General features: G+C 40.3%; 1 protein-coding gene across 6 annotated transcripts in view; it reads right to left on the bottom strand.

Annotated features, from left to right (window-relative positions):
* Window positions 1-1,416: 1,416 nt before the first annotated feature.
* Window positions 1,417-25,422, bottom strand: part of LOC123963524 (transcription factor COE1-A) — an 88,394-nt gene continuing 64,388 nt past the window's right edge. For 3 of the 6 annotated variants that reach the window (XM_046040429.1, XM_046040428.1, XM_046040430.1), the window contains 7 exons: window positions 20,054-20,142; window positions 10,357-10,422; window positions 10,082-10,244; window positions 9,310-9,492; window positions 7,850-8,047; window positions 5,504-5,572; window positions 1,417-4,160 (listed from right to left, as the gene is read on the bottom strand). In XM_046040429.1, coding sequence (XP_045896385.1) covers window positions 5,505-5,572; window positions 7,850-8,047; window positions 9,310-9,492; window positions 10,082-10,244; window positions 10,357-10,422; window positions 20,054-20,142 — 767 coding nt within the window. In that variant the 3' untranslated portion in view covers window positions 1,417-4,160; window position 5,504. The remainder of the gene's footprint in view (window positions 4,161-5,503; window positions 5,573-7,849; window positions 8,048-9,309; window positions 9,493-10,081; window positions 10,245-10,356; window positions 10,423-20,053; window positions 20,143-25,422) is intronic. The other 3 variants (XM_046040431.1, XM_046040432.1, XM_046040433.1) reach the window with 3 other exon arrangements.

The following is a 25,422-nucleotide window of genomic DNA, read 5'->3' as shown; positions in this document are numbered from 1 at the left end:
TCATCACAATTAAATGAAATAAACATTTGAAATATATCAGTCTGTGTGTAATGAATGAATATAATATCCAAGTTTCACTTTTTGAATGGAATTACTGAAATAAATCAACTTTTTGATGATATTCTAATTATATGACCAGCACCTGTAGTTATATAATCATAGTTTTATGAATGAAACTGAATGTGGAACCATTCATCGTCACACAACGGGGAAGGCGGGCTCTTTTCTTTCACTTCCCAGTCAGAAGAACGAAAACGAGTGTGTGGTTTCATTTGGTTTAAAGCTCCTGATAGTCAACTGGTTTACAGTTTTACTGCAACTAAATAAAAGAAACAGAGTTGTGCAAACTAGAATACTCTGCTCTTATGGGTCATAATCACAGTTGTTCAATTTGGCAACAGAAGGCAAAAAAAAAAATGTTGAGATATTGAGAGGTGTCCCAGATGCTGCGTCAGTGATCTTCCACTGTGTCACACTACAGGCCATTACTGGTCTGCTGTGAATCGACAAACCTTTTACTGCATATAGGTAGCAAATTCACAGGATCTTTCTGTTTATGTCCCCCAGATTTGACTTCCTGACATCGCAAAGCGTGAATTCAGTGCTGTTTGGTGATACATGATGAATGACAAAGGCGCTCACTTTTTATTGACTCACTGAACTCCTTCAGTCTTTCTTTACATCTTTGACCTTCTTCTAGCTCTCTAACTTCATCACCCTCAGCAGGTATATCAAATAGAAACATTGAAATGTGTCTTTGGCTCTATAAGACTAAAACAGGTTTAGTTAGAGGAGTCAGGAAGTAAACACAGCTGAGCTGAGTCATTGTGATGACCCGACTCTCCCCTCCAGGCTCCAGCAGACACAGGCTGGGGAGTTCTCCACTGAAAACTACATTGGTGCATCTCAATTTCCTTAATTGCATCCTCACTCGGTTCCTCGCATGTTCGCATTATACTGCAGTTTGAGTGACGAGCAACAAAGCAGAAAAGCTGACACCTTTTCACAGAGAAGAAAGAACTTTAATTAAATATAGTGAGAGTCAAAATGTTATTTTACACTTCAAAGTTTAAAATAAAAAAATCAACATTATCATCTTTACAGTAGTTTCCTCTGTACTCTTCCCCTCCACACTGATACTGATTATGTATGAATGATGACCACCACTGTCAGCCTGAACGCAGACAAGCCATAATAAGTGTTATTACTGTTGTTGAACGAGTGCTTTATCATCATAACCATACCCCCTACTTACTCCTTCCTGTACAGGTATTTATATACTGTATGTACTATAAAAAAACACCCCTCAGTTTTAAATATCACATTTTTCACACACACACACACACACTCACACTCACACTCTCAAATGTAGACACAGAAGAGTGGTCACCAGACCCATGTTTGAGATAAAATAAATAGGTGGCTCATTTTTTTATAAGGAAAATTGAGGGAACATGGAAAAAAGAGGGCAAACATGAACATCAAACAAGATGAGGAAGGTAAATGAGAGAGAGGACAGAAAACCTGACTTAAGCAGCAGGTGGCTGCAGCAGAAAGGAGAGAGAAAGAGAGATTGTGCCTCTTTCAGCCTTCATTAAGAAACTTTGTTCCATCTTTAAATCCATTACATGGAAGGCAAACACAGATCATAGTTAAGGACAAATTTATGACCTCTACACCTAGATAATGCAACAAAATGCAAACTTGAACAATAATGATAAGTACAAAATGAAAACATCCTCCTGCTTCTTTGACTTACAAATGATTAAAAAATGTTATAATTTTAGTTTGATTGAAATTAGCAGTGGAACTGTGGCTTTTATTAATAAACAGACACTATAATACAAAAACAAAGACGATGTCTCAAAACATTCAAATCCTTAGACATGAGAAACAAAGCAAAGGAGGAACAGATTTGATCAGTTTTTCAGGGATTCAGCTGTTTTTTCCTAAAAATGTTTTTTTTTTTTTTTTAATGTTTAAAACATGACAGACCTTTAGTCATTTATTTAAAATTTTTAAAATGAAGCATGTTTAGTATTTTTTATTGAGCACGAACATCTAGATCTTCTCAGGCTGGAGTTACAAATGATTCCTGTTTGTCAAACAGGGGGGACTTACTGTATCAGCACATGATGCTAGTTAGGTTTTCTGTCCAGTGAAGAAATTCACTTTCAAATTGTCTCTATTTGATGTAAATGTCATCGACTTGAATGACAAACAAACAATAAGGATGGATTTGTGAACAATACCTGCTGCAGGTGTGAAAATTATGCTTTAATTAAGCACTGACAGTTATACATATTATGGCATTCTTGCACAGTTTGACTGTGTATGAAAAGAAGAGACACGTAGCATAGAAACTGCGTGCGTCTAAAATAAGGGCTTTGGCAAAATTAACATCATCATAAATGAATTAAGACTGCTGAACTACACACACTGAGCTTTAAGCTCAGACTGCAGGGCTGAGGGAGCAGCGACTTTCACAACAAACCATCAGCTACTTATCTAAGTCTCGCACACCGGGCATTTAAGACATGTCGTTGGCTAATTATCCTGCTCTGCAAAAAAAAAAAACAAAGAAAAAAAAACATGGAAAATCATACTTCATCTTTACTTCTGGTGCAAAATGGGATGAAAATATGGTTTAAATTCAGTTGCTCTGTAAAAACATTTACTGAACTGGGACGATTTGAAAAAAGTGTACCTCAGTGACAATGTTTTCACAAAATAAGACTCAGCTGAAGATTTAACATGACATTCTTTGCAGCGCAGTATTTAAGACACACCATTGGATAATTGTCTTACTCAAGTTGCCAATCACACCAGAAAAGTGGCTAGGTAACAAAAGGAACACAATCTGATTGGCCGGCTGATCACAGTAAAAAGCATTAACAACACAGCAAACCAAAAGGAAAACAAAACAGAAATAAGGATTCATATATTAAGACAAACAAAATCAAAGTCAAAATGGCAGCAGTCTTTAAGACATGTTCCTCCTCTTGTAGAGGTTGCTGTGGCTGAGCCCGACTTTATAAAAGGTCATGTGGTAAAAGGGCTGATGGGTGGACTGAGTAGCAGAGATGTTGGTTCAAATCCTTAACAGTGAAGCAGCTGTTGGCACCCAGTAATCACACACTCCTCTGTGCTGCACTTATTTATGGTATTTTTACAGGTAGCTCGTCAAATCTAGCTGTCATTAGCACCACAGCAAGTTTCATTTCTACCTTGAATCTTGCATGGTGGGAACTGGTTTGTTAAATGACTGAATTTTTTCTCTGCACCTCGCATTGGCTGAAACAATGATTTTCACATGGGAGCAGCAGTGCAGATGAATGTGAAGCGAGCTCAAAGTAAACATTGGGAATCCTTGAATGGCTAAAATGGCAGCTTCATACCCAGGCATCTGAATCCTTCAGCTGATCGATTAAACGCAGAGGAAGACGAGTGTTGGTGCTGAAAGTGTGACGGTGGCGTGGATTTGGCAAAGAGAAGTGAAAGTGTGTGTGTGTGTCTGGTTTGGCTTGTCTGTGTCGGCTGGATTCGGCCCTGTATGAATCCTGCAGCCTCTTCATAATCAGCATTTTTACTCATCATCATCATCATCATCATCATCATTATTATCATCATCGTCAGGTATTCTTCACATTACATTCCTTCATTAATGACCAAACTTCATAAATAGAAAAATCCCTCATGTGAGATACAGTCAGAAGATGATTATCACACGTTAACTGTTGCACGAAAAAGAAAAAGAAACCAACTATCACTCAAGGGAAAAAAAAAGTGGATTCTCTCCAAAATAAATACACTTCCTGTGTCCGTGGAGAGTCATAATGTAGGCGTGGCCGTTCTCCTATAAAAGCATCAAGGTGTACAAAGTCCAAACAACGTATTTCCTTGCAAACAGTCATTGTCTTTGTTTTTTTGTCTGTTGTCTTGCAGTTGTTTTTGTGTTAGAAAGGGCCTGAGTTGGGTTTGTTCCTTCAAATCGGGACAGCTGCTTCCATCCCAGACTGGAGTCTGACTCACACTGAAATCCTCCGCCAGGATCGTTGTGAGTGTGCTTGATTTTATCTCTCACACGCAGTCACACACACACCTACACACAGTCACGCACTCACACCTTTACATGGGTGGGACGATCATTCCTGGGATTGCTGTTGGGTGGAAAAAGAAACCGAGGGAGAAAAGAGGGGTTGGGGGGAGAAAAAACTTTAAAACATAGCCAAATATTTTCATCATCGTAAAAAATTTCCTCATAAATACATCAATATGTTTTCCCATCTGTGCAGCTGTGTGACTGCAGCGACATTTAAAACATCAATAGATGAATAAATCAGTAAATTCGGGCAAGGACACATCATCTAAATTGGCTTAGCGATGCTGCTCACACACACACACACACACACACACACACACACACACACATACACACACACACTCACTTATTTAATCCTGCTAAAACAGTTGGCGTATTTTACTGTATGTTTGTGTGTATGCTTGACAGATTGCATCATGTTGTATTTAAACCCAAGGGATGGGTGTCAACATGTGTGAGGCAGAGCCCAGCCCAAAGTGACACACACACACATACACAAGACTGGATAAATTCTTAAATAAATGGTTTTAATTTAATGGTGAGTGAAAACATTAAAGATAAAATTATTCATTTTTAGTACCAGTATGAAAAAATTCTACAAAATATATTGTTTCAGTCGAGCCTCCGTTTTTCCCCTTTTGTCTAATTTGTCTCAGGTAGTCACAAGCAAACACACACACACACACACACACACACACACACACACACACCACAGGGCAGGTATACTTCCAGTATAAACTGTCAAGAGAGTCGAACAGCTGTCATTGTTGATTGCTCCCTCGTAAGCTGCCAGTGTGTGATCACAGAGTATGTGTGACAGAGGAAAGTGTGTGTGTATAGCTGTAAGTGGGGTGTGTTTATTTCAGCTGTGCTTTGAGCCTAAGCTTTGAGTTCCCACACCCCCACACATGCTCTCTCTCTCTCTACACACACACACACACACACACACACACACACACACACACACACACACACACACACATAGAAAACCAAGCGCAAAGGCACACACATCTAAACAAAGCCGGTAATATTGAGAAACATATTCTCTGTGCCAAATGTTTTTTTGTAAATAACTAACTTCCTGCCTTTTCTTTGGGAAGACAGAGAGGAGTTACCAGGGAAAAGAATAGCTAGATCTGTGCTGTGGGAGAAGATGTGGATGGGAAAAGTTAAGGAGGAAGAGGATGGAGTGTTGATGATGATGAGACCGAAGGGGAAAAGACAGACAAGGCAAGGGTGGCAAGAAAGAGAAGTTGGGGGGAAAACTCAAGAGAGTGAGTGAAAAGTCATTCAGAAACAGAGGTAAGACATGTGAAACCCGAGAGACAATTATTATCTTTACTGAAATTAGTGAAATTGCAAATGCAATTAGTCAACAAAGTTGAAGGAAGAGGAACATACTTCAGGTGAAGGCCAGGCCTTGTAGAGAGCTGGCTGTTGAGTACTTGCTAGAGTCCACAAATGTTTGATCTGGTAGAGAGAGGCAGAAAGACAGACAGGAGAGAGAGTCAGATAGGGACAGAGAAATGACAAAGGAAAGGGGAAAGGCCAGAGGAATAAAAAGAGGACGGGTTAAAAGTCAAGAGAGGAGAGAGGGAAAAAAATATTATTCCAAACAGTGAAGTATTGAAGGAGGTATTAAAAAGCAGACTTAGATAAAAATGTCTTCAACAGTCTATATTTTCCATGAAAAAAATCGTGGAGGAGAAAGTCGGGGCGGATGACTCAGCTTTCAAAATGCATGACCATGACACTGAAACTGTGTTCTGTTTCCTGTCTTCAACCATAGTCAACATTTCATCATTGTCTCACCACATCACTGGATTTGTACAAGTTTGATTCCTTCATCGCTCTCAGAAAAGAAGACTTAATAGGTGTAGTTATTTTTAAACCTACAGAATTTCATGTCAGTCCAGATTTAAATGTTTGATTTAGAGTTGACTTTAAAGTGAAACCTTCATCTGTGTCCATCATTTATTAACCGAAGTAAGCAGGACCATATCATGGCCAGATTTTTAAGTAAAATACATGCAATACAGTACGAACCAGTACTAATAAACTAACTGAATAATTTATGCTAAATGCTAATGCATTAAACTCACATGCTCACAATTACATCGCATACATACTGATGTTTAGCAGGTATAATGTTTACCATGATAATCATCTTAGTGTAGCATTAAACACAAAGTACGTAAGTAAGATATTGCAGGTATTTAGTATGTAAACCAAAGGATTGGACAATTTGGACCATATTCTGACCTGATACTTTCACAGTGACGATCGTGAATGGGAGGATATATTGTACGAGCTTTGACTGGTGTGAGAGATCAAAAATCAAAAAAGCAAACAATGGAAGGTGAAAACCCTTATTATTCATAACCTATTAGAATTGACCCTTCGCTAAGCCCCGCCCCCCTTGGTTACTGTTGCTAAGTCCGACAAACTGTGGCGCTGCCACTGTCTATTACTGCACTCCCCGGAAAATTTTGTCACATTTGTTGGAAAAAGCGATCTCAGAAAGAAGCAGACAGTTTTGCAGTTGCATTATAAATTTGAAGGTTGTATTCAGGCTGTCAGACTGACTCAAACTGACTCAAACAGATGAGAAAAAAATGAAAGATAGAAGCTAAAGCCTACCGATCACACAGAACAAGTGAACCACCGCATCCCCCGACGATTGAGACAAAAGACGATATGAATGATCAACGCTGTTCCTGTAAAGCTGGGTAAGCCTCTATGCATTATCACAATCATTAAAAAGCAGAACAGTAGGGCTTTATTACGTTACACTCAGTAGGAAGTTAGCTAGCGTTAGCTAACTAACATTACATTAGGAACAATCCACAGCCGACATTTTTCTGGATTTATTTCAGGTTTTGGAAAGAGAATAAATCGTACTTCTCCTTTCAATCTCTCTGGGTAGTGACTGTAATTATTACAAGTGCCCCAGGAACAGCGTTTGACCGGATCTTAGAAAAATACAGCCAAAAAAAGCTAGAAAACGACTCTTTTTCCATTAGAGTCAATGGAGCGCAGCCATGAAAGTGTCGGACCTCAGTTAGAGCGAGTCCTATACTGTGCTGTGATTGGCCAGCTGCGTATTCGGGGCGTGGCTTAGCGAAGGGTCAATTATGGGTGAACAAATAGGTTTATGGGGTAAATTGACCTGTTTTCATATTTGACTATTTTTCTAAATTGTATAATGTCTTTTTTTTTATATTTCCCTCTGTTACTTTTGAATCGCCATGTTGCTGAAATGTGCTATACATATAAACTTGCTTTGTCCTGCCCTGCCTAGATTAAATGTAAAGGGATCACCAAAGCTTTTACAATTCATCCCGAGGGGTACATGAATGCATGAATGAAATTTCATGGCAATCTATGCAACAGCTGTTGAGACATTTCATTAAAAAAAGAACAAATGTGAACCTTATGGTGGCACCATAGAAAAAGTCAGAGGATGAACAATGTCAGTAGGATTTCACCCTGAAAGTACCACGAATGTCTGTACAAAATTCCAATCCATTTAATGGTTGTTGATATGTTTCAGTCTGGACCAAGATGGTAGGCCAGCCTTAAAACCATTAAACATAGTACCTGCTATTTGATCAGGTACTGTGAGAGAAGCGAGAGGAGGAAGTGAAACATAACAGGGACTCTAGTGAAAGGATCGTTTCAAAAACTTCACCAGAGAAGCATCATCTGGTGGGGAAGTCCTCCCTCTAAGCTGTCATGGTAAATTACCTTGGAGCCCGTTGCCGTTGGCGCTGGTACAGGAGGGCGGAGGGGAGGAGGAGGGCCTGACCACTGGAGCGAAGGCGGACTTCTGCTTAACGGCCGCCGACACCATGTTGGCCGGAGAGAAGGAGAAGACGCCAGAAGAGGAGGAGCAGTTGGAGGGGAGAGAAGTGGAGGAGGCCATAGTGGGACTGGATGGGACAACTGGGGTGGTGGGAATTAAATATTTTAAGGAAAAGGAGTAAGGAGAAAGAGAGGTGGGATAAAGAAGAAGGGGGTGAGGTTATAGATGAAGGGTGAGGATAAAGGAAAGAAACAGATTATGGTTAATTGATTGAACTTATTATATTTGTCGGTTTTTTTAGACCGGGGCTGTTATCATGGCCCTTTAGTTCTGATGAAGGGACATTTTAATGTTACAGCACACAGTGATATTTTAGACAATAGTTTGCTTCTGTGTGGCAGCAGTTTGGGGAATGCCTTTTCCTGTTTTAACATGACAGTTCCCTCGCGCACAAAGACAGCTCTATAAAGAAATTTGAGTTTGGTATAAAATAACTTCACAACCCCATCCAAACACCTTTGGGATCTCACTGATGCTCTTGTGGCTGAAGGGGATCAAATTTCTGCAGCCAGGTCCCAAAATCTTATCTAATATTGATGCCGGTTGTTTAGGAATGAGATGTTTAAAAATCAAATATGGGTTTAATGTTCATGTGTCCAGACACTTTTGGCCATGTGTAGTATTTTTTTTTATTGTGGCTTAAAAGTTTACTCTGTGAGAATCGACACGTGAAGGTTCCACTTAAGCCTACTCGTCCTTGGTCAAACATTCTTCATTTTACGTCATCATCACCCGTGAAAGAAATATCAGCAAACAAACAAAATCTCACATCTCTCTCAGAACCACTGTCTCCCTCTTTCTCTCTTGCTTTCTGCTAAATGGAAAAGGGATGCAATTAACCAACAGAGAGAAAAGAGGTGTGACTGTCAGATGAAAGGCCGCGAGGGAAGGAGTGAGGAGATGGAGGGAGGGAGAAAAATGGAGCTGAGAGTTGGTGATTGTTTTTGAAGACAGAGAGACAGAAAGCCCTGTGGGGGAATCTCCACACAGCAAATCTAAGACTTTTGCTTTGCGTCCACAGACCTGTGTAGGTACAGTATGTAAGATCTGCATGAATGTATGCAGTGTTGAACACCTGTAATTAAACTGGTAGCGATGTAACTGCATTTTGAAGTAGCTTGGTGGCAGTCTAGCTGATTTGAAATAATCATGTGTTTTCTGACAGCAGATGTAGTTTTTTACCCACAAAGCAGCTAAAACAACTCTATAATAAGTAACTTCAGTACAGTTTCAGGTTCAAGTTCTTTCAAAAGCAAAGCTTGTAAAACAGTTATTTCTCCCCAGGCGTAGCGTGTGATTGAGTGTGTGTGTGTTCATGTCTGTTGAGTAAATGTGCACTCACTAGCATAAGGCGAGTTGGCTGCAGAGCCATTAAGGAAAGTGGGCGAGCCTCCCAGGTTGGTCATGCCGGTGTTGTTAGCGTAGCCGTTCATGGTGCTTGTGACTGAGGTGTAACCGGTCTGCTGAGGCGTGGAGCTGGGCACGTAACTGTGAGGTGACACACTACTGCTGCTGCGCACGAAACCTGCAGGGAGTGTGGTGGAGAGGAAGTGGAGCACATGGTGATTGGACAGTTGGTCAATGTGGTGTGAGCACAGATCATTCATGATAGAAATCTGGCCGTTCTGAGATGGTTAAAGTTGAAAATATATGAACTTTGGAAGGGAGTGAAACGGATAAAAGCTGAGCAGTGGAAGCATATATGGAAGCCAATGAATGAATAAATAACCTAACTTTATATTTTTAAGCAACAAGCTAGAGACTTTGTTATGCATTAAACACAATGACATCAGAATAAGACAGTTTAGCTGTCTGTTATATTACAGAATTTCCACATTATTCTCCACAACACATCCATATTAATGCATTTTCTACACCGCATAACATGTCTTTTCTGTAAAGATGCACAGAAGATTATGATATCTCAACATGTCATAACACCAGGTTTCAGCAACCTGTGTAATATAAACTGTAGTAACGAAGCTAAGAAAAAATGTTCTAAAACATCAACTAAACAAATAAAATATAAGGGTATTCAGAAGTGGTGGCTTATCTTTGATGACAAACTCACTGCCATTAAGATGAATGTGCACTATAGTGATAAACACTCTTACCCTGATTGGCCTGTGTGGGTTCGGAGACATTGACAGACAGCTGCCCAGTGAAGGAGTTGACCCCCATCATCCCACCGTGGGTGGAGCCGGAGAGCTGGGTGTGTCCTCGTGGAACGCTGTAGAGAGCTTCTGCAATGTCCGCCGCACGCTTCAGGATGATCTCCTACAGGAAGAGGAAAGCACATAGGACTAAATACCATAAACATGAAAGCTAAAACTAACACACCTTTTTTTGGCTTTCTGTGTGGAAGTTTGCATGTGTGTGTGTTTCTTACCTGGTTGTTATGGGGCAAACCATAGAGGGCTTCTACCAGGTCGGCTGCTCGTTTCAAAATGACCTCCTGAGAGAAAGAGAGAGAAAAAGAAGAAGGCAGAATTAGCCTCAGTTTATAAGCAAGAAAATACATATGATTTAGCCTCCTTGGATTTTTTTCCCTTGATGGTCAGAAGTCTGAAAAAAACATTTAAATCCAAATTTACCAATAAATTGAATCAAGGTTTTAGATGCATGTGAAGACATAAAGGCAGATTCCACTTCAGAATCACACGTAAAAGTTATTTAAAAAAAATCTCCTCCTTCCTCCCCCAACATCAGCCAACATCCATTTCAATCTCTATTCATGATAAACAAATTGCTCTTCACTCCTTTTAAAGGCAGATTATCTGCTGTCAAGTCAAGTGCTTTTATGCATCTTTTTTGTCTGAATGACATCTTAAAGTGACAGGTATTTAAAATATACTAGGAAATCTTTAAAGTGCTTCTTCTGCTGTGCATTGCTCTTCAAATCTGACCACAGTAATCCAGTGTGAGCAGTCCTATAGAAGACAATCCTTCAGATCTTTGAAGGCAACATCTTTGATCCCCCCCGTATTGATTATTAGTTTTCTTATCTGAAAAGTGTTTGTAAAGGTGAACAACTTTGCTACACGAAGTACTGGATTTAGGTCAGAGTTCTCTCGTTTTATTCACGTTTGATTCACTTGTGATGGAAGGTGTTTATTAATTACTGCTCAATTTGACGTTTCAATCCTTCTCCTTCCGCTTCAACTTCCATTTTCCCCTTTTTCCCCTCCACTACCTTCTTCTCGCTTTGCATCCACATTGTCTTTATTATTTCCCCCACCAACTAAACCCTCCAGGATTTTCTATCTTCCTCGCCCGCCTACCCTCTCAGTGTCTCCCTCTTTCTTTCTCTGCTCCCACCCTGGGGTCTAAGGTGTCTTGTTTAACAGTTAATGTGTTGTCGTTTCCACAGCGTGAGGCTGCCCGGCGACAGAGAGAAAATTACTCTGTGCTTCACAGTATTAACCTACAATGTGTGACACACACACACACACGGTTGGCTTGCATGTGTGCTGTCCTGTGAGTTTGTGCCTGGTGGAACATATTGCCTCTCCATCAGTGTGTGTGTGAAGATATGAGAGGTCACAGAGCCAGTCAGCAGTTTGAGTGTGCCTGTCCATGGTGTTAAATTCAATCTTTTACACATTATTATGGCCAGGCTGGCTCTCTTTTAACCGCTCATTATTATACTGGTGAGCTGAGAAGCTGACATACACACTTACACACACACACACACACACACACAGAAACCTGATCCTAAATGTCGAGCGGTTCCAGTAAGGCAGTAGCTGATAAACGGGAAGGGAAGATGATCCTCTGGTAACATCATCATTATCAGGTCTGCAGGCTTCTGCAACTACATCACTCAAAGCCTCTGACTGCAGGGATCGATGCACTTTGAATACGTCGCCTGTTAACGTCTTTTCATATTTAGACACACAGACACTCACATCGCCTAATTAATCTCTCCCTGGTTGCATCTGTAAATAAGAAAGTTAGCTTTGTTTGTCAGATGACCTCCTGCTCAACACAAATGAATCATGCTTCCGGCTGCATTGTGTTGATATGAACGAGAATGAAATTGTTGTTGCCAAACTTGTGGACATCATTTATGTTTCAAAATGGACTAAAAAATCTAAAATAATTCGGCTTTGATGTCCTGATGGCCTAAAAATTTGTCAACAGGATAGCCTGCAGCAACAACAAAAACTAATTTAACTGTAGCAAGAAAATTAAAAGTTTTCATGACTTTTGTGAAGTTGGGGACCAAATTACAATGGGAGGAGGTGTTGAGCTGGACTGCCTGGAGGTGGTGACAGAGAAGAGGATGCTGCTGGTTAACATTCTGAACAACGTCTCCCACTTCCTCCACGACATGCTGGTTGAGAAGAGGAGCGTCTTCAGCTCAAGACCCCCAAGGTGTTGCACCAGGCGGCACAGGAGATCATTCTTGCCGGTGGCCATCAGATTTTTTCACTCATCCCGCTGTGTTGCAGCGCTGACATCAGTGGACTGGGAGGCTGCTGCGGTCCTGCTGTACTCTAACTGGACTTACAATTACATTCTCTGTAACTTCTGGTAAAGTGCAATACATCATGACTTCAACTTATAACTTATAATTACACCCATTTCGCACACCTTACAGCAATTTTCGCACATGCAGATGTTTAAAGGGCATCCGTTTTTACTTTTAAGTCTTATGTTTAGCACTTGTGTTTTGATATTTGTTCTTGCACTATTCTCGTGTGGTTCGTTTGTGTACTGCTGCTGTGACATGAGAATCTCCCCCTGGGGATAAATAAAGTAGTGGCAGTGCCACGATAGTTTGAAAATGTTGTGTTTCTTTTTTGTTTTGATGATTTGCATGTCAAAATATGTCTGGGGATAAACTGGGATAATTTTGGTTGAAAGAGTGTTTTTTATGCATTTAAGTTACTTGAAACTGTTGTTTTATTTTAAAGAGTATACTTCATTATGAATAGGTCCCAAATACACATCTACACATTAAAATATAGTCTAGTTTAAACAACATTTTCTCTATATGTAACTAATATATAATCTAAAATACTTTTGAACCAACTTTAGTTCAGTTTTAAGCTTGTGGATTGACCCTCTCCTTCATGTTTCTGCCCATCTATTGCTTCCTGGGTTTACACTAGATTATAATGAATTATGACAATTGAGTGACAGAAACCAACTCTGAAATGTTTCTTTATTTAATCACATATTGCTGCCATTTTCTTTGATCACTGTAATTGATGTAATAAAGCCTGATTTTACAGCTTTAATCTCTAATGTTTGCCTTGGTTCATGTGACCGCCCTACATCGTCTTAAACTGTTGTCAAATAATTATGGATATACGGCTGACATGTACCCGTCTGTCATTTTATTGTCATGTCTTGTCAGCCTTTAAAAATCATGTTCAATATACAAGCCCTTGATTGAGATTATTTAACTCATCATCAAACCCTTAATCTATTCTTGTCTGTTTCAGATATATATAAATATATATATGTATGCGGACAGAAAGGCCAACTGACAGTCAGACAGAGAAGCAGGAGATGAGTGAAAGAGAGATCTGTTGGCAGTAACAGGAGTAACAGGAATAACAGGAGGTGTCTAGGTGCTTTTACTGTCTGAGTTATGGCCAGCCCTAATGTGATAACCATACATTACACGGGCACACACACACACGCACGCACGCACGCACGCACACATGTTGTATGTATTAGGACCAGGAAACGCCAAGCCCAGAATCTGTGGGATTAGAGACGTGTGTGATGTGCGTGTGCCAGGCCAGCACAGACATGACACATGACTTATTCCTCCCTGATGCTGATACATTAGCTGTTTGATCTGCTTCTAATGTCCCATTAGGGATGCCGTACATGCAGGGTCACACCTTGCACGGAGATGATGTCATACTTTCCATGTAGGCTCAGAGAGGCACAATCATATATACACACACACACACACACACACATACTGTATATACAAGTATTGACATGCATGGACACACACACATGAACTCTGGGAACATCTCCTACTCATACGTTGTGAGATAGTGTTTGGATGTGTGGTTTCAGATTTCATCTCTTCTCACTGGTGATGTGAACATCCACATGTGAGTTTAAGTGCAGGGGAGGATACAGATACATGTTGAGTAGAAAGAGAGAGAGATAGAGAGAGAGCGAGAGAGAGAGATTGTTTCATGTCTGTGCATTCGTGCATCACCAGAATTACTATTATATTACATTACATACTGGTGATGCTGATGACATGACCTCAGCACATGATGTATGACATCATCAAAATGAGTCGCCCAGAGATGTCAGCAGAGTGAGTCACCAGAGGAATTCACCAGTCTAAAAGGTGTGACACACACTGGTCAACCTCTGCAACCTGAATGCTTGTGGGATGTTGTCAATGAGGGCTGCTTCTGTTATGTTGAATAATCACTCTGATTGTAAAATGAAAAATCAAATAATCTATACTATATGCTATGTACCACTTTTTTAAATTCTGAGAAAGAATATAACTAAATGGATCTGACTGTATTTTGAACTTACACTAATGCACTGATATGCCATTGTGTTTCTGTCTAGTAATCACAAATCAAGTTTCCGTTCAAATGTAGCGCAAATTTAAACCACATTTCCAGAAAATCTGCAAAACAAAATGCAAATGATTGCATGTTTCCATCCCTTACTGATATGCGAATATTAGGAGCATTAGGCGCATTAGTTGGATATGCTAACTGGCACGACGAGATGACGTAATTAAAAGAGCACCAGTCAATCACCACCAGTCCTGAAATGATGAAAATGTGGAATTTATGTTTGTTTGTTTATCTTTGTGGGAAACTTTTTCACCTCAGCCAAGTTTCCACTCAGGTTTGAAAGTGCAATAAAAACAGGTGGATGGAAACATGCTTACAAAAGCATACTGTCATAATCTGGGCTCAGGGTGCACACAGGTATAATCGTCATGCAAGAGTGCAATCTGCAATGACATGACCTTTCATTCACTAAGTTTTAGGAAATATTCCAAAACCTGAGAGGACAGTTATTGTCCTAAGTGCTGTTTTTATCTTCTACCATTCTTCTGCTGCAGTAAGGAGGGATCAACAAGCCATGAGAGGTGATTGATTTCTTTGTGCATGAGACATTTCTGCTTCTTACTCTCTTAGTTACTGGCCGATCGCCCACACAGGTGATGAGCAGCAGACTAGAATGTAAAAACTGTTTTGTAGCAGAATTTGGCTTTTGATAATTAAACATTTTTTGTTTGTTTAGGTTGACTATATTTAGAGTCAATATTCTTACATTCTGAACCAACATTTAGTACACTGAAAAGAAATTTGCATGAATATTTGTTGCAGCATTCATACTGCTTGTGGGGTATTGAGAAACTGCAGGTCTGGGAGTGTGTAACTAGGGCACAAAACAGCTGGAGTCCTCTGTCAAAAAAAGCTACAGAAAAGTCCCTGATTTTCCACAACAGACTTCCCAGACTGTTCCAAGTAACTTCAAAGTGGTCCCCAACAGGACAGTGGAAACAAAGTATGTGTGTTCACTGTGTACAGTAACTGTATGTGCACATATGGATGGATGCTGAAGGGATCATGGTGACACAAAGTGGCAGCTGAACACTGGTGTGTGTGTGTGTGTGTGCGCGCGCGTGTTTGTGTTTGTGTGTGGCCAGCAAAATCCCCTCAATGTTCACTGAACAATTATAGAATCGGCTGTGCACTGGTAATCCTCTCATACACTCCACTGCCCCGTCTGTCTGTCTGACTGTCTGTCCGCCTTCTTCATAGCGCCTTGTAACAAACTCTTATAACTTCAATAAAAGGGCTGATCGATAGTGTGTGTGTGTGTGTGGCGCCATCAGCGCGCACACACACACACACACACACACACACACACACACACACACACACACACACACACACACACACACACACACTTCACATTGCTCCCACATATATCCAGCATCCAACACAACACAGACAAAAACATGTACAGTCTCTCTCTCTCTCTCAAACAGGCACACACGTTTTTCTACACTTGTGAGGACCCTCACTGGTATTCATATTCTCTAGCCCCTTACTTTATTTAACCTTAAACCTCACAACTAAATGCCTAAGCCCAGCCTTTACCCTGCCAGGAAGGATATATAACAAGGTTTTCCTCAATGATGGTGTGCACATAGAAGGCTCCACTGGATTTCAATGGAATGAGCTGCTTTTACTTGGGCTCCATTTTGTGAATGGAAGGATTTCCCCTCCAAAAGCAGGACAAGAAACCTTTAAAGAAAAGGATTGTGTCCCTCTCTGGTTTTAAATCACAGTGAGTTTTATTATTACACTTATTATTATTTGTTTTTAATTTTTAATCTTCTTTCAGAAAGGACCCGACACTATGTGGACCGCCTCTCTTTTGTAACCAGAAGTCTGAACCCTAAAAGAGTCCTTTGACAGTCTGTCCGAAGGAGGACCAGCCAAAATGTCCTCACTTTCCAAAAAAGTTCTCCCTACCAAGGTCTAAAACTCAAATTGGTCCTCACATAGATAGATACACAAGTACACACACACAAAAACACACACTCTGGTGAGCAGCAGTAATAAAGTCTCAGGGTTCGATCGACCACATGGCTACACCATGATGAATTACCCAGGAATGCGCACACGCACACACACACACACACACACACACACACACACACACACACAAACAGATAACATGTATGAGGAACGTTGTTCTCAACAGAGAGCATAATCAGTATGACACAGTTAGCAGCAAAGGGAAGGTAAAACAGTCACGGTGCATTCATTGAAAGTCTCAAATGAAAAGCTGTTTGTCATCAGGATGAATGATTTTTGTAAATCAGCTCTGTGGCACTGTTCCTGTACCACAGAGGCACGTGAAGACTATAAGAGAGGCAATAATAGAGAGAGAGATGAGTTTAGGTCCATCACAGTGAAAAAGTCCTTTGTCATTCATTGGCTGCCTGTTGCGATTATCTGAGCTACTCAAAAGTTGAACTACTTTATTATCTGTAGACACAAAATCTGACATTTCAGTTCCTGTGCTCCCTAAGAACATGGTCCTTATCTCAGCATGAAGGAAAAAACTCTGGAAGTTATCAGGCGTTTGGCCCCGGTTTGTCTCCCCATCGTCTGTTGGTTGGATCTGATACCCGATCAATGCATCCAGCTTCTTTGGTTGCATTTCCAGAAGCTTGGTGGTTCTCACTGTAGTTTTGCCTGGAAATATCTCGTGTGACATCATGTTGCTTATAACAAGCTTGACCGGTTATCCATTACCAAGTAAAACAGGCCTAGAAAAGTACAGTGCCAATACTGTCTTTTAATAGTGCTAAAGTGCTTTATGGTGGACTGGGGTCAGAAGTGATATCAATATTTGGTTCTTACGGTATTTATGGACCCACTTAATACAAGTAATATGCTCATTTGTTTTATTTCTCCTGACAAGCAAAGCTACAAAAGAAAATGTGTTGGCTAAAGCTCAGCTAAAGCAGGCCTTTTCATTTTTGTAATGTTACAGTAAATATTGACATATTGGGTATTCTGGCTTAAATTAATGCATGTGAATGTACTGTCTGCAGTGGAGTGGAGTGCAAAAACACAATAATAATAATAATAATAATAAGTATAATAAGTATAATTATTGTTATAATTATAATAGAATAAACCAATAAATATTGTTATCTAGGAGCAACCACTTTCTTTCCCACTCTCCCAGAATGCTTCATGGGAACTGACAGCTCAAAATGCAGGTCTGACCAACGAGATTGCTTGGATCAAATTATCCGTTGTATCTGACAAATCTGACAACAATGGTGGTAAAGATTTACTTTTCATTTTCTTTGGAAGGATTACATATTCTCTGTGTGTGTCATGCTTTGTAAATCTCTCACAAATTGTGGAGAGTGCGTGTTTGTATGCAGTGTCTGTTAATTCACAGGAAAGTGAGTTAGTCCTTTTCCTGCTCTTACTCAGCCTTTACCAGAAGGTGGAACCAACATCACTTATGATATCACACAACTTTGGATTGCTAACATCATTTCCAGCACAGATTTTTCTGCAAGACTTATTGCATTTATTGGAAGTTGCTCTAAATATAACATGCCTGGTCATCCAGTAGGTAAAAGTATCCCTGATGGGTTGACTTCATTCTTCCACTCCATGTCTGACTCTTACAGCCTTTTGCACAATTTATGTTGTAGTTATGTCATGGCTGAAAAAAACAAAAACACTTCAACTTGTCCAATGTCCTTCAACAACTACTCCCTGTCGTGACACAAAGAAATCAGTGATACGGATGAACATAACTCCGGCATATTTACATTGAAGTTTTACTACAGTGTTGATTAATGTGCATTGTCCCTGTTAAATAAATTAAAAAATTAAAAAATTACAATATCAGAAAAGGAGGAAAAATAGTTCATGTCATGGAAGGAACCGTAACTCTGTATAAATTGTGCAGCACTGTTTAATTCCCTATTCTTACAAATCAGCATCAATTGTCCTGCATGTTTTAAATCGTTCCCTGCTCAAAGACAGCTGATTCAAATGATCAGCTTGTTATCAGGAGGAGATTTTGAAGTTCATAACAAGCTGATTATTTGAATCAGCTTTGTTGGAGCAGGGAGCAATCTAAAAAATGGAGGACAAGGGGTACTCCATGACAGGTTTGGGAAACCCTGGATTAGTCACTTGGCAGATATCTAATCTGCAACTATTCTGATAATAGATTGATGGTATCAGTCATTTTTCACGTCACGTCAACCCTCACGACGCTTTCCTCGCGTGAGTACATTCGCTGCAAGTATTCACACACAATGCGAGAAGGCGATAAGAACCCCCGAAAATTCGCTCGAATTGTAAATTTTCAACTCACACGAACGCCTTCGCGTTGCCTTCGCGTCGCTGGCACCGCCCCCTTCACGTCGCTTTTGTCGCCCGACAGGAAATCGTGGCTCTACACGTCTTTGCATTGACTTTGTATGTAAACTCACCGCCCCGAATGCTCGCTTCGCTTTTGGTCTGAAAGCACAGTTAGGCACTACTTTCTGTGTTGGCAGTGGATGCTAGCAATGGTCATGAATCTTGAGCTGAATCAGCCAATATGACCCCCATTATGTTCATCCTGTTACCCACTATAATGAACAGTATACAGTTTACTGTAAACAAGCGAAGGCACTAAATACTCATGACTGTGAATCCACATACTTCCAAAACATTTGAGGTGTGAAGTTGAACACGTTCCCACAGTGATAACTCTCATTACACGTGATTGCTAACACATGTGCAGGAGCCAGGGTGTCGGCACGGCCGTGATGAAATCGCGTCATCGCCATATCATCACATCATGACCAGCGCCCATTCTTTGATGATGTCACAGCAAATACAGCCAATCCTGGATTAGCTCCAATGGGGATTGGGGAGCCAATCAACAGCAGCTGTTTGAAAGGTCATGACCCTGCCCACCCAGATAGGCAAGTTGAATCAAGTCAACTTGGTGAGCTCGCGCACTCTCACTTTGAAAAGTCACCCTGCATGTACAGATCTGGATGACAGGGTTTGGTATCAAAGCTGAGCTCATCGTTTGGTGCTAATTGTTTACATCTGCTGATCCTTTAAACATGCAGCTTGATCTCCAGCTGATAAACAAATAATCAGATGTGACTCTCTGATCCGGAGAAGATTCAAACAACTCACCCTGTAAATGGGTTTAAGCAGCTCACACACACACACACACAGACAGAGTTCATGAGAGGTAAAAACACAACCCACAGGAGATTTGAAAACACATACTCTGCTCACTAATATAAAAAGAACAAACAAATGAAACGTAAATACAAGATGATTTTGTTCTTAGTGTTTTGAATTAATGTGTGTACATCTCTGTGCACTTGTTCTTTGATAGCAGAGCGAGTCAGTGTAGCTCAGTGTAACTGAGAAGTTGCAGGTTTGATCTCTCTGAGAGCTACAGGATCTGTCAGGTTGAAGCAGGAGACAGAGCCTTGCTCATTCTAGGTTCATTGGCCAGTTAAGGCATCAGACAAATGTGCAAGAGGTGAATGTAGATAGTTTCTGTACCTTTGGCAGCCTCTCAGGGTCTCCAGGGTGCCGAGGGATAACCTTTTGAAGCCTCTGGAAACCGTAGTCGATGGTTGGCTCATTCAGTGCTGCAGAAGACAAACAGAAACGGAAATAAGGGTGATGAGTAAAAGGAAGAAAGAAAATGGCTGTTTTATTGTTTAGGTATTATCCAGACAAGTTGTTTTAAGATCTTATGAAATAGGCCCTTTAACTCAAATGTCTCGAAAACATATCCAGTGGTGGACTCATATGGGTGTAACTAAAAAGTCATTGCAAATATTTGCACAAGCTCACCTTTCTGTCAGAACTCCATAACTAGTAGGCCTTTACACTTAAAATGTATTTCGTGGAACCTTTGAGTAAGTAGAGTAGATCACAGTGCCACAACATAACAATCTAAAAAGTTGGAAAGAAGTGAAAGGTTAAACTGCTATAGAGTAATAAAGTAGTAATATTTAATGTGCTACACATAAATTGTGATTACCTTATACCTTATTATAATTATCATAAGCAATGAGTAACATTTAAAGAAGTGGGCATCATTTTTGACAATTTGTAGGCTCTATCTTATGACAGCGGTATCGCTCATGTTAGCTTTTCCCAACTTAAACCTGCAATGACATTTTATGGATTATAGCCACTTGAGGACGTTTTCCACAATCCCAGTTGCATCCTGTCACAAAGTTGCTGTGGTTTATTTGGCACTCCCTTGTTTTCACTTCAGTGAAGGAGAAACATGTACGATAAGATTTTCCTTCATCCTTTTCTCTCTTTCCACCGTCTGCCGGTTCTAGAAATTTCTGCCTTATCCTCTTTTGTAGTGTAAAACAATGAGACTGGCCAATGAGCCTTGATGGGGAAGAGCGCTGATTCTCACTTCCTTCACACAAAAACCCTGAAAATAAATATATATAAAAATCAAAATATGCAGCTTTTCTTGTAGGATTGTAAGTCACTTGTCTGTCTACACATTTCTTTGATGCAAAACCAGACAAAGTCTCATGTTTGGGAGTATGCGTGTTGTGATGACATCCTCTCAACCAAAGATACAGAGGGCTTCCTATTCTTCACCCTCCTTTCTGCCTTATCGATTTCAGCTGGTTTATGTCAGCTGTCGTGTTTTAAAGCTTTGCTGTTCTTCTTTCATAAAGAATATGGTAGCAGATTATTGGTGTAAAAAATGTTACACCAATGCTGTTGGTATTCAACCTGAGCCTGCACACATGATAAACAGACACAGAATCACAACATCTGTGCTAATCAGCGGGGGGGCATCTGAGTGGTGAGGAGAGAGGATGACATCCCATTTTGTGACATTTTGTTCCCAACCACCACGTTGGTATGAATTAGGGTTATTTTTTTCTAAAACTGGGTTGGAAAGTAATGAACCTGCTCAGCATGAGCTGACAGAAGCCTGGTGGTTAGAAGGGGCGGGCTTGTGAATGAAAGGTCGGCAGTTCAAGATATGACTGGGAAACTGCAACTGAGGAAAGCACATCTCTCAGCACTATGGAGATTTTCACTGGATTTTCTCTCAAGTGAAGCTGCACAGGTTGTTTTGGGAGGTGGCCGGTGTGAAAATGTGTGAATTTTGTTTTTTTCTTTCTTTTTATCTTTAAATGTAAAGATATTCCATTTCACATTTATCAATTTATAACCCCCCAACACCTATGGCTGAGCCCTCATTTCATCACATCAGTCCAGCATTTTCTCAGTATTGATTAGATTTAGCTTTAAGGCTTTAAAAAAACTGTAGTAATTTGAGAGGATTCCCATATGTCAAAATATATAAAGAAAGCATCACCTTTAGCATGAATCCATAATGTATTTCAAACACCCACTGAAGAAGGTGGAGGGAGCCTCTCGGGTACGAGTTAAAGAGTCAGTTCAACCAAATTACAAATAATATTTTCACACTTATCTCTAGTGGTATCTACATTAGTCATGCACATAGTTTGGATTTTTTTTGTTCAAGTTTTGAGATATCTGCTGTCATTGTAATAAAATAATTCCGTCACAGAATAAAAAAAATACTAGAGCTTCCCCTTAAATGTAAATCAAGAAGCTTTATTTTGTCAGTCGAATAGCATTGTAGGCTAAAATGGAGCCGGGCAGGAGAGCCGCTCTGTGGTGCAAGACTTTATAACTGAAATATGATAAGGGCGCACACTTTCTTATAGGACACTACAAACTTGAGTCTTGTGGGTAAAACTTGAGACTTCCACGTAGACTGTTGAAGGAGTTTAGTGTGATGCGGCTGAAAATATTTGGTCTGAACTTGCGACTCAACTTGGAAAATTTTGATTCAGTTACAGTCCTACCACATACCATGAGAGGTAAATGAGGATTGACCTGGTAGAGTAACTAATGCTGTCAAAAGCATCTGCATGATAATAACGCTGCAGGTATAATCTTAACAGTTTTAAAGAATGCTTAGTGTTCACCGTTATGTTGCAATTATGTTCTTTGACAGTCTTTATCCAATCAATATGTCAATCAAGTTGGCCTCTGAAAGCTCTGTCAGTCAGAATGATGGTTTAAAGTATTATATGTGTGTCTACATTTGTGTAGACACACATAATTTTTTTTTCACCTCACTGGTGATCCTCCTAAGCTAAAGATACTGTGTGTGTGTGTGTGCGTGTGTGTGTGTGTGATGTCCAAGTGTGCAGCTGGAGTGATATTTGGTACTTTCCACTTCCAGCACTGATAAATTACTTGCAGCTGAATGTCTCATGTGTTGTTTGCTAGTTTCTTCTAGCTTGTGTGTGTGTATGTGTGTGTATTTTATATGTATGTCTGTTTTATTATCACATTACACCGTTTCTGGTTTCTGTTATGTCTCTCAATTTGTTAGCAACATAACTTCATAAATTGTGAGCTATAAAAATATCAGATGTTAATCTGTCATGAACAATACTTCCCCCACTCAGAGGAAACTTTGTTTTTTAAAATTCTGGACAAATGATGATTTATATATGATAATTACATCAACACAATTGGTCTGGAGGAGGCAGGCCAAGGAGAACAGAAAAGAAAGTGAAGCAAGGGATAGATGGAAGAAAAAGAAAGAGACTTAAAGAATAAAGTTCAGGTGAGAGGAGAGAAGAGGTGAGGGAAGGAGAAAATGAGAAGAGAGCATCTGTTAAACCATCACCAAAAAAAGACAGAAAAAAAGCTAAACTCAGTTATGGTTGAGAAAAACAAAACTACAACAGCTGCCTAACAGTCGGTGGGATATCAACTGTCAGAATTAACTGCCAGTGTCAGATCCACTCTGTACATCTCTGGAGACATTTATACAATACCAACTCTAATAACACACGCACGCATGCACACACGCATGCACACACACACACACACACACACACACACACACACACAGTGTCTAACAGGATGACTTAGAGTGGTTTCGATGCCTTAAGCCTAAAGTGTCTCCAACTGACTCTTTATTAATAGAACACAGACTAGATGTTCCTTAAATCATTGGACGATGTGCGAATGTTTCTGTGCGTTCACTCGTTTTTGTAGGTCTCTGTGTATGTGCGCGTGTGGACTCACACCAAAAGGACAGAAACGGAATTAGTACCAGTGCAGCGAAAGATGTCCAATTAAGCCATCCGTAATACCAGCAATAATCCATTCACCGATCCCACTGACACCCACAAACACCAAATACACGGGTCTTCAACCTTGTTGATGGGTTTCCTGGAGACGCTGTTTTGAGATGTGAGCTCAGATGGGGCAGAAAACTGAAAACAATATTACAGATATGCTGAGAGGAGTTGAAGAGAAGTTGTGCAGTAAAGTGTGCACACTGTAAAAGAACTAGAACTGGGTGGAAAATATTCAATACCCCAAGAGGAAACATCCCTTCCAGCACAGAGTATATGATTATATGAATTAAATAATTTATAAGCATGCGTGCTCTCTTTAGTTTACACACTGGGTCAGAGCCCATGAGCCTCCAGCTGTTTGACTCCTGCTGAGAAACTCCCAAAGAAAGTCTCAACTCCCCCAGCATCCAACCTTAGTTAAGTGTTTTCCACGAGCATATCTATGAATGCTCTTTAATTTTTTCACACGCATTTCCCAAAGCGCTCTCATGGCCAATAACATGCTTGTTTTAAGTCTGTCTTAAAGCAATATTCATATGCCCATATGCACAGTGAAATAGTAAGTGGACGTTGTATTCATTCCTCCTGTCTGTATACTGGCTGCAGAGTGGTCCCTTTCTAACGCAGTTCTACTGGAAGTGATGGGGAGCAAAGTCCACAGTCCTTGTTCTCATGAAGTTCATCTGAAGCTAATAAGAGGCTTCAACAGGTCTGCGTAAGACAAATCAAGGGAGCATCTTCCAAAGTCCTTTTAGTACAGAATTTCCTTTTTTCATTGAAAGTGTTTCCTTGCTTGCCTTGATCCCCTTGAGCTGCTGGGAGGGAATTTTGTCAGTAACTTTGGAAGATACCCACTCGATTTGCCAAACTCAGACTGCTCAAACTTCACATTAGCTTCAGAATTAGGACTTTTTGCAGAGAGTGAGGACTGCTTTTGATCTCTTCATGGCCAGTGTGGAGAAAGAATGGCTCCAGGGTCCAGGAACTCTTTGAACATTTTCACGTGAGTATTGTGTTAATACAGATGGAACCTGTCCTTTAATATCAGCTGTCTATGGTGCTGAATGGAATGATGAATACACTAAAGTAATGTGGCGTGCTATATATTTCAAATACATAAGATTGCGCAAATCAGTTGTACTATTAATTTATGTGTGCCTGTCTGTGTGTTAGTTTAGTGCTATTTTCTTTCACATTTAAACATCATCACTGATTTTATATCACTTACCAGAGATCATCAGTTCATCTAATCCAGAGAGATTGGGATGACATTTATTTTTATTTAACCCTTATTAGACCAGGAGTGTCCTGGCTACAACAACAGTGAGATGCAGACAAATGACATAAAATGTCCCTAGTTTGAATTTGTCTTCTTCAGTCAACTTAAAATATCATTAGATACGTTGTCATGACACTGACAGCATACTATGGACACTTCAGCAGATGATCTGGTGACACTGAGACTTGAGCCTCCCTCTTCCTCCCTCTCTTCTGCTCTGTCTCCTTCCCCCTCTTTCTTAACTATACCTTCTGCCACTTTCATCCATCCATTCCTCCATCACTCCTCCTCCAGCCTCGCTCTTCCTCTCAGAGTCCAGAGCGGATCAATACTCATAGAAGTTTCATGAGGACAGACCCTCTACTCCAGTTTCACAATAAAATGTGAACAGAGCAGGGAGATAGAAGCAAAGAAGAAGGGGAAGTGGTAAACAGAAAAAGCATGGGGGGGGGGGGGGGTAAACAAATGAG

This window comes from Micropterus dolomieu, linkage group LG23 (assembly GCF_021292245.1).
Source record: "Micropterus dolomieu isolate WLL.071019.BEF.003 ecotype Adirondacks linkage group LG23, ASM2129224v1, whole genome shotgun sequence".
In the NCBI taxonomy this organism is placed as follows: Eukaryota; Metazoa; Chordata; class Actinopteri; order Centrarchiformes; family Centrarchidae; genus Micropterus; species Micropterus dolomieu.
This window is presented reverse-complemented; position numbering and strand designations above follow the sequence as displayed.